The following is a 9,992-nucleotide window of genomic DNA, read 5'->3' as shown; positions in this document are numbered from 1 at the left end:
TGTGAGGGGAGGGGCGTGCGCATGTGAGGAGAGGGGTGAGCTCATGTGAGGGAAAGGGCGTGTGAGGGGAGGGGAGGGGCGTCTGAAGGTAGGGGAGCGCGCGTGTGAGCGAGGGGTGCGCGCGTGTGAGGGGAGGGGCGTGTGAGGGAAGCGCGCGTGAGGAGAGGGGCGCGCGGGTGTGAGGGGAGGGGCGTGCGCATGTGAGGTGAGGGGGCGAGCATGTGAGGGGAGGGGCGCACATGTGAGGCGCGCGCATGTGAGGGGAGGGGTGTGCGGGTGTGTGGGGAGGGGCGCGCGGGTGTGAGGGGAGGGGCGTATGAGGGGAGGGGAACACGCGTGTGAGGGGAGGGCCATGCGTGTGTGTGAGGGCAGGGGTGCGCACATGTGAGGGGAGGGGCATCTGAGGAGAGGGGCAGGCGTGTGTGCGAGGAGGGGCGTGTGCGGGGAGGGTCGCGCGTGAGGATGCGCTTGTGGGAGGGATGGTGCGGGGGAAGGGGCGTGTGCGGGAAGGGCGTGCGCGTGTGGGAGGGGCGCGTGTGGGAGGGGCGTGCGTGCGTGGGAAGCTCGCGCGCGTGAGGTGCGCGTGGGGAAGTGTGTGTGCTGAGATCGTGAGTGGAGGCGTGTGTGAGAGGTCGTGCAGGTGCGGGGGGAGGTGCGAGGGTGCGCCCGGAGGGTAGGGCTGTGGGTGTGCGGGGAGCGGGAAGGAGACGGGCGGAGTTGGAGAGGGGGCGGTCCGGGACTGGAGAGAGGGTGACTATGGAGAAGCCAGGAGGGCCTGGAGTGGGAGAGGGTGCTGGGAGTTAAGAAGGAGGAACGCGGATGCTGGGGGTGTCTGGGGAGGAGACGAGGCCAGGAGAACACCGAGCGGGGGAAAGCCGGTGGAGAGTGGGCAGAGGACTGGCAGCGTGCGGAAGGGGCCTCTGAATACCTGCGGGGTGGTGAGATAGGGCCCCTTTAGCGGTGGCAGCCCAAGGGGCTGTGGAGATGGGGCAGGAAGAGCAGGAACTCGGAGATTGTGGTGTCAAGAGAGAAAATGTCTCTGTAAGAGTTGTTCGAAGTACATGAAAATATTGGGCTTAAGAGAGACTTTAGAACAGAGAGCTGAAAGTAAAGGGGAATTTTTGAGGCAAGTAAAATCAATGAGGCGAACGGTAACTGGTCAAAAAAATGTTCTAAAGCATCTGAAACCTCAAAAAAAAATTGGGGGGAGAGAAGGATTTTGGAAAGGGGGGATAAATTATTTGGTTTAGAGGAGGTATCAAAACACCTTCCAGCTGATGGGGTGTCACAGGATTGATGTCCAGGCGAGGGACATTAATCTTCTAACCAAAAAGAGTGGAAACATTGTACCTTTTTTCTTGCTTTCAAAAATCTGTTACTGCAAAGACCTTGGATTTGTGGTTCAATGGATTTGGGTACTATATTCTTCTTACCATATCTTTTTTTTCTTGCTCTCTTCAGAGTGTGAACATGGCTACGCCTCTTCATTCCCGTCCATGCCAAGCCCCCGACTGCAGCATTCAAAGCCCCCACGGAGGTTGAGCCGGGCACAGAAACACAGCAGCGGGAGCAGCAACACCAGCACTGCCAACAGGTAGCAAACTGGGAACGCTTAGAAGAGGGAACTGGAGGGAAGGAGCACATTTCTCCTGTAATCCTAAGTCTGGAGGAGCAGCACTTGATGGGTTCCTTTACCACTACCCTGGGGTGGGGATTTGGCCCTTTTAAAATAATAAAGTCTGGAAATCATAACCTGGTTTTGCATGGAAGGGAAGGAATAGAATCTGGAAAGACAACCAAAGAAGTTCTTGCTGGGATTATTAAGATGGCTATGACTGAGAGGACAGTAAGTTGATAAACTTGAGAAACTTGGCAGCATGTGTCCCTGCATATAGCCACCTGCTAAAAGTAATTGTGGGGTGGCTTTTAATATTCTGGTCACGTTTAGGACAGTCCAAGAAGATTTTTAAAAAGTCAGAAATAGGTCTGGCAGGATGTAAAGCAGAATCAAGGGCTTTGTTAAAGGAATAAAAATATTTAGGTAGAATTGGTAGTGAGCGGGTGTGGTTATTTGTTTAAGGAGGAAAGGGAAGACCATGCTGTGAAAGTTTTGCCTCTTTAAATAAGATCGGATTGGTTGGTGGGCTCTACAAGCAAAAATGAAAAAAAAAATCTGCTTATCTTTCAAGCAGAATAGATCTTTTAGAATATACTTGTCTAGATGTACTTGGAAAGGACGGGCCTAGTGGCTCTCACCTGTAATTCCAGCACTTTGGGAGGCTGAGGTGGGAGGATTGCTTGAACTTAGGAGTTCAAGACCAACCTGGATGACATAGTGAAATTTTGTCTCGAAAAGAGAAAAAAATAGATGTACTAAGATGTAGTTGACTTCCATTTTTGAAAACTTTGAGTAGTGTCTGGCTGTCTCTTCAGTGTTTTTATTCTAGGGAGCCAGTAAATTCCTAGGATTCATCTCATAAGAAGTTTTCAAAAGGCCTTTCTTAACAGAAGATTAACAGATGGCTGCCTTTTCCATTGATAAGGGGAATTAAATGAGACCTTTATTTCTGTTTCCCAGAGCTTTGTCTAGAGAATATAATAAACATTCATTTTGGGGAGGACAGAGCAATCCCTGGGTAACCAAATTTCCCTGAAGGCTTTAGGGAGCTTCAGTCAGGTGGTTGGTTAGTCATTTGGAACAGCAGATTGGGACAGAATGGGGCTCTTGATGCAGAAAGCCTGAGGCTTCTATAGATAACAATTGGAACTCATGAGGTTGGATCATCCCACTCTGTATTTCAGACATCTCCGAGGAAGAACTAGGATTCACTTTTCTCCTTTGACTTCTTTGTAGAGGTGCATGTTCCCTTTTTAAGCTACTTTTCATTAAGACTACTATATAGTTTTTCATTCTTAAGTTATAAAAATAACCATAAGCTTGATGTACTATGTGTGTTGTGTGTGGGTCTAGAGACTTTGTTGTAGTATGGTGGAGATGAAAATATGTGGTATGATATAGAGCATTTTAAAAAATGTACATTTGCTTGTCCTTACAGTTTCAATGTTTAAGCTATCAAGAATTAAGACCTATTCAGGAATTTATGTATGTTTCAATCCACATAGATTAAAAAAAACTCTTTTTCAACTTGGAGACATAGTAAGAGTACACATAGGAAACCAGACCTGGTTCTGTCATGCTGCAAGTATTTAAGTCTTTCCTATTTTCTAGAAATTAGGTATATAATTTTAGTACATTTCCCATCCCTTACTATATTCATCTGTAAAATGAGATGTATTAGATTCTCACCAAGGTCCCTCATTCTCCTGAACTTCTGTGACTCTGATTTGTTGACAGTTTTAGAGATTGGTTACTATATTAGTAATTTAATATGTCTCCCATCATTGCAGATGTGACATTTTTAGGAACTCAAGGATTGTAGAGGCATAAATAAAATGCACATTCCTAGGTTTTTATCAATTATGTTACCGGTCATTAATAAAAAACTCTTAGTCATCTGTTGACTTACACTTTGCTCAGCTTGGGGTTTGGGCTAAGTGATATTTCTCTTTCATGCTAGCATTTCTGTTAGGATTCAAATTTTTTTTTTTTTTTTTTTTGAGACGGAGTCTTGCTCTGTCACCCAGGCTGGAGTGCAGTGGCCGGATCTCAGCTCACTGCAAGCTCTGCCTCCCAGGTTTACACCATTCTCCTGCCTCAGCCTCCCAAGTAGCTGGGACTACAGGTGCCCGCCACCTCACCCGGCTAGTTTTTTGTATTTTTTAGTAGAGACGGGGTTTCACCGTGTTAGCCAAGTGGTCTCGATCTCCTGACCTCGTGATCTGCCCGTCTCGGCCTCCCAAAGTGCTGGGATTACAGGCTTGAGCCACCGTGCCCGGCCAGGATTCTAATATTATGTGTGGGACCACCGTGCTAATTACTGTGTTTTAGCATAGCATGTCGGAAAATTTGTAAAACTGCAAGCATGCCATAGTGTTCTGATAGTGCCCAAAGGAGAATATGTGAACGTTAGACCACCTAAAACAAAAGAAGGTACTTTTTTATGGGAATGTAAGTAGCAAGAAAGAGAGAGAGAGAGAAATAAATAGATTTTAGAATGTATAATCTCAAGATCCACAAATGTGTGGGGTTTGGGCTGGGGCTTATGAGAGAGAACTAGTATGTTAAAATGAAACACTAGAAATTATTTCTCCTTAGCCACTTATTTAAAATGCCTGTTTCATGGAATTAAGGAGAGCTGAGGTAGAAGTTCCAGTACTGGGGTATTTGGACAATAGTGTTGATCCATTTCAAAGAGGACTCTAGGCTTCTTCTTAATTTTAAGTTTACTGTTGGATTTTAATAGAGATTTTATTATGTTGGTTACATAAAGTAGAAAGAAGACTTACAGAAATTTCCATGTGTTTATCATCTGAAACAAGGAAAGGAATAGAGTTCATAAGTATATGTGTCTTATTTTTACCTGATCAAAAAGCTACCAGTGTGGAAGTAGCTTTTATTACTATACATCTTGAACATTGATGTATGTTATCAAATGACATTTGTTTCTCTGACATCATAGCATCTTTAAGACATAATGGTGATTGATTCTTTCACCCCTGATATTCTCAGGTATTATATGATATGCCTGACAAAAATGTTACTTTAGGCCGAGTGCAGTGGCTCATGCCTGTAATTCCAGCATTTTGGGAGGCTGAGGTAGGTGGATCACCTGAGGTCAGGAGTTTGAGACCAGCCTGGCCAACATGATGAAACCCTGTCTCTACTAAAAATACAAAAATTAGCCGAGCATGATAGCGTGTGCCTGTAATCTCTGCTACTTGGGAGGCTGAGGCAGGAGAATTGCTGGAACTTAGGAGGCGGAGCTTTCAGTGAGCCAAGATTACGCCACTGCACTCCAGCCTGGGCCACAGAGTGAGACTCCATCCCAAAAAATAAAAAAATAAAAAGTTACTTTATAAATTTATGCTGAAAGTTAACTCCTAATACTATAAATTCCTATTCCCCTTCCCCCATGTCTTAAAATCTTATTTTCACAGAAGTACAAAGGAGAGAAAATAAATGATATAATGTGATATTACAGATATGTTCCTTGCAAATACCAGTAATTTTATCATTTGGGATGGGTCTGATAGTTGGGAGTGGGACCTATAATATATAATTATTTTTAAAATAAATGCTTGATTTTACTGTGGTCTTGGTCACAGCCTTCTGGCACACTTCCAAAAATCAACATTGCTAAGATGTTACTGCTGTTAGAGAATGTGGCTGCAATAGCTATCTGGCTCTTTGGGGAGCATCAGATAAGCTCAGATTCTAGCTTCTTTACTATTTGGTATCACAGGTGAAAAAATCTCAAGGTCTGTCATCCTTAAAACTCTACTAAATAAGCCATGGCTGCAGTGTAACACTGATTTCTTCCTAAATATCTCTTCAATCGGCCTTCTTTCCTGTTACCTTCATTACTGTCCTCCTAATCTCAGCTACCATCATCTCTTACCTGGATGACTGCAGTAACTTCTTACCTGGTGTCCCTGCAACCACAGTTCTTTTTTTTTTTTGTCTTGTTCTGTCACCTAGGCTGGAGTGCGGTGGCGCGATCTCGGCTCACTGCAAGCTCTGCCTCCCAGGTTCACGCCATTCTCCTGCCTCAGCCTCCCGTGTAGCTTGGACAAAGGTGTCCACCACCACGCCTGGCTAATGTTTTGTATTTTTAGTAGAGACAGGGTTTCACTGTGTTAGCCAGGATGGTCTCAATCTCCTGACCTTATGATCCGCCCGTCTTGGCCTCCCAAAGTGCTGGGATTACAAGCGTGAGCCACCATGCCTGGCCAGTTCTTATGAATTATATTGGCCAGACTTCTTTGGATACACGTTTTCTTCTACCTCAAGATCTTTGCATACTTTCTGTTCCCTGCTGGAAATCATTTTTCCTCCCCCTTTGTTATCTCTGTTGAACAACACTTTTCCTTCAGCTCGATCATAAGTTCCTCAGGAATGTTTCCTCATCTGTCATAGTAGATGAGGTCTTCACATACTTCATGGCACCCCTATTTTTCCTTCATAGTGTTCATCATGTTTGTAGAAATACAGTTATCCAATTCTTTCTTAAATTCGTATCCTATTCACTGGATTAAAAGTACTGTGAGGCGGGCAGCGATTGAGTCTCTTCTGCTTAAACATTTATCCCTAGTACTTATCACAGTGCCCCGTACATAGTATGTGTTTCTTAAAGAATGGAAGGTTTTCAAACCCCAAGTAAACTGTCTTAAATTGAGTTTCTTTTTTGTGCTGAGTACCATATTAGACTTGAAGGAAGGATGATAGAACCCCTGCTTTGGCAAACTCTAATTACTTTGTGTTCCAAGGGATGTTAATGATACATTTAGAAGAACAGTATGTAGTATTTAAAGAATAAAAATCTCTAAACTGTCAATTCTTTTAAACAAGTAGGCTACAGAATGCCACACTTAATTTTGAAGAACGTTCAGTGTCATCCTGTTTCGTGAAAATAAAATAATATCAAAACTTGCGTATTGAAAGAACCATAAGTTTGTCAAATATTGACAATAAATATTCATATGAGCCTGTGACACGCACATAGGAATTGCATTGTTTTAAGGTAATCTGGGAAGTAGTAAATAGCCAATTTATGCTTTAATTTCAAGTTGATATGTTTCTTCTCTTTAGTGTCCTATGGATACTAAAGAATCTCATAACAGCAGTATTTCAGTTCCACCTTCTAAGATTGAGGACACTAAAAAACAACTTTTCTGTTGCATATAAGGGTTTAGTTTAATTTTTCTTAAACTGTAGAATAAAGAAATGTTTTAGTCTTATTTTAGATAGAATTATTATATTGTTACATTTTTAGCTTTGCATCCTTATCGGCTGTCTTCATGGATTTTTAGTTTTTCTGTGGGGAGGGATGGTGGTGAATTATTTTCCTAGGATAGTTACAAAGGATTTTTTCCAGTAGTAATTTGAGATGCTTTATCTTCTCTTTATTCTACATGAACCTATTTGTTCACAGAAGAATTGAATGAAGCCTTATTTTTATTTTTGTGTAATTTCTTTCCACTATTCTGTGTTTTTCAAAATTTATTTTAAAAAATAGTTTCTGGGTCTTTGTCCCATAGAAAACTCCCAAAGTTTCAGGACAAAAATGTAGATTAGTAGCAGTTAAACTCTTAATGATGTTGTTATTATTCTTCAGTATTTTCTGCATTTTGAGTGATTTGTGTTTTGTGATAGTCTTCCATGAAAATTGAGTTAAATGAAAAATTCCTAAGAATTATATGCTTTATACCAAAAAAACTCAGGCTTTCCTTTAAATGCTTCCTTGAAGTGTAAGTTCGCTTCCTTGAAGTGTAAGTTTGCTATTTTTTTTTTTTTTTTGAGAAAAGTCTCGCTCTTATCCCCTAGGTTTGAGTGCAGTGGCTCGATCTTGGCTCACTGCAACCTCTACCTCCTGGGTTCAAACAATTCTCCTGCCTCTGCCTCCCAAGTAGCGGGGATTAAGTCGCCTGCCACCACGCCCGGTTAATTTTTGTATATTTTAGTAGAGATGGGGTTTCACCATGTTGGCCAGGCTGGTTTGGAACTCCTGACCACAAGTGATCCGCCCGCCTCGGCCTCCCAAAGTACTGGGATTATAGGCGTGAGCCACTGCGCCTGGCCTGCTATTGCTGGGTTTCTTAAGGTTATATTCCTCTACGGAAGTATTGAAGGAAACTTGTATGATCATGCCTTGTAAGTCAGTAGGACAGCTGTTTCTGTTCCCATTCGATGAAAGGCATTTTTGTCAAAATATTGAATATGTGATGTAGAAGATCACAAAATGTAGAAAGGGAATGCTTCAGTACAGTTCTCTGTTTTATGAAGACAAAATATTATCACTCATTTTATGATTAAAGCACATGTGGCTTAGAGATGGTGATTGCTTAAGCCTTATAGCTATAGATGGTGGCTGACTTTATTGTCAAGCTGGATTTTAAGCACTACATGCATCACTGTTGTAATCAGGCAGTACTGTTGACTAGAAGAAAGCTTTCTCTTCTAGATTTCTCCTTACAAATGAAAGAACATTGCCTCCTTTTGAATATGGCATGATTCTTTGTCATTTTTTTCAGTAAGGACAGTTTTCTAAATACTAATCTAATCAAAGAGGTTTGATGGTATGCTTTGACAAAGTATATTTCCAGGTCCCATTTTTAGTGTGATTTTATAGTGCCAATGAAATATAAACATGCATTTTTTGTTAGATTGTTTTTTTATTTTGATTTCCTACGTTTTAAAACACAGTCAGTGGTACTATAATTAACAGCATTACCCGTAATACCAAGTCTATTTTTTTGAACTTGCTCCTAATTTTTATATTATTATTAATATACTCACCTCCTCCCCACAGATGCAAGTGTTATACATCTGTAGAACCACTCATTTTCCCCCCAACAATTATTTACTGAATATTTATTTCATGCCTGACTCTTTCTTCTTTTTCTTTTCTTTTCTTTCTTTCTTTTTTTTTTTTTGAGACAGAGTCTTGCTCTGTCGCCAGGCTGGAGTGCAAGGGCATGATCTCGGCTCACTGCAACCCCCACCTCCCGGGTTCAAGTGATTCTCCCACCTCAGCCTCCTGAGTATCTGGGACTACAGGCGCGCACCACCATGCCCAGCTAATTTTTGTATTTTTAGTAGAGACGGGGTTTCACCATGTTGGCCAGGATGGTCTTGAACTCCCGGCCTCAAGTGATCTGCCCGCCTCAGCCTCCCAAAGTGCTGGGATTACAGGCATGAGCCACAGCGCCCAGCCAATGCCTGACTCTTTCTTAAAATGATTACCTTTGGAAGTCAGGTGAGTTAGGAAATTGCTGATATTTTCTGTACTTTTAAAGGTTTTTTAGAATATTGCTCTGTAATAGAATTTGTTGTTAACCAATGAAGTAGTTTAGATAATTAGTGGTTTATCTTAATGTCTTTTTAAACTTTGAGAATATGTTTAAGATCAGTTATTTTAACCATCAAAATTATCTGTAATTTCTAGTGTTGCTCCCTTACCTAAGAAGTATTATTTTACAGGGTCGGGCGTGGTGGCTCACACCTGTAATCCCAGCACTTTGGGAGGCCAAGGAGGGCGGATCATGAGGTCAGGAGATCGAGACCATCCTGGCTAACACGGTGAAACCCTGTCTCTACTAAAAATACAAAAAATTAGCTGGGCGTGGTGGTGGGCGTCTGTAGTCCCAGCTACTTGGGAGGCTGAGGCAGGAGAATGTTGTGAACCCGGGAGGCGGAGCTTGCAGCGAGCCAAGATCGTGCCACCGCACTCCAGTCTGGGCGACACAGCAAGACTCCGTCTCAAATAAATGAATAAATAAATAAGCTCTGTTGGCCAGGTGTGGTGGCTCACGCCTGTATTCCCAACACTTTGAGAGGACAAGGCAGGCGGATCTCGAGGTCAGAAGTTTGAGACCAGCATGACCAACATGGTGAAGCCCCGTCTCTACTAAAAATACAAACATTAGCCAGGCATGATGGCACATGCCGGTAATCCCAGCTACTTGGGAGGCTGAAGCAGGAGAATCACTTAAACCTGCATAGTGGAGTCTACAGTGAGTTGAGATCACATGACTGCACTCCAGCCTGGGCAACAGAGTGAGATTCCATCTCAAAAAATTTTTTTTCTTCTCTATTTTCTTCTAGCAGTTTATAATGTTAGGTTTTACATTTAGATCTAAAATTCATTTAGAGTTAATTTTTGCAGAGGGTGTGAAGTAAAGGTTGAAGTTCATTTTTTTGTTTTGCAAATGGACATCCAGTTGTTCCAGCATCATTTGTTGAGAAGACTATACTTTATACATCAAATGGCCTTGGCATCTTTGTGAAAAATCAGTTGACCACAGACTTGTGCATCTTATTTCTGGATTTTCTGTTCTGATCCTTTGATCTAAATATTCATCCTTATTCTAAT

General features: G+C 42.3%; 1 protein-coding gene across 4 annotated transcripts in view; it reads left to right on the top strand.

Moving 5' to 3' along the window:
- The window catches only part of MXI1 (MAX interactor 1, dimerization protein), an 83,128-nt gene that overhangs the window by 19,248 nt on the left and 53,888 nt on the right, over positions 1 to 9,992 (top strand). For all 4 annotated transcript variants that reach the window (XM_026446678.1, XM_026446679.2, XM_026446681.2 and 1 more), the window contains exon 2: positions 1,462 to 1,594. In XM_026446678.1, coding sequence (XP_026302463.1) covers positions 1,462 to 1,594 — 133 coding nt within the window. The remainder of the gene's footprint in view (positions 1 to 1,461; positions 1,595 to 9,992) is intronic.

This window comes from Piliocolobus tephrosceles, chromosome 9 (assembly GCF_002776525.5).
Source record: "Piliocolobus tephrosceles isolate RC106 chromosome 9, ASM277652v3, whole genome shotgun sequence".
In the NCBI taxonomy this organism is placed as follows: domain Eukaryota; kingdom Metazoa; phylum Chordata; class Mammalia; order Primates; family Cercopithecidae; genus Piliocolobus; species Piliocolobus tephrosceles.
The sequence above is the reverse complement of the archived record's forward strand: the minus strand, read 5'-3'. Positions and strand labels throughout refer to the sequence as shown.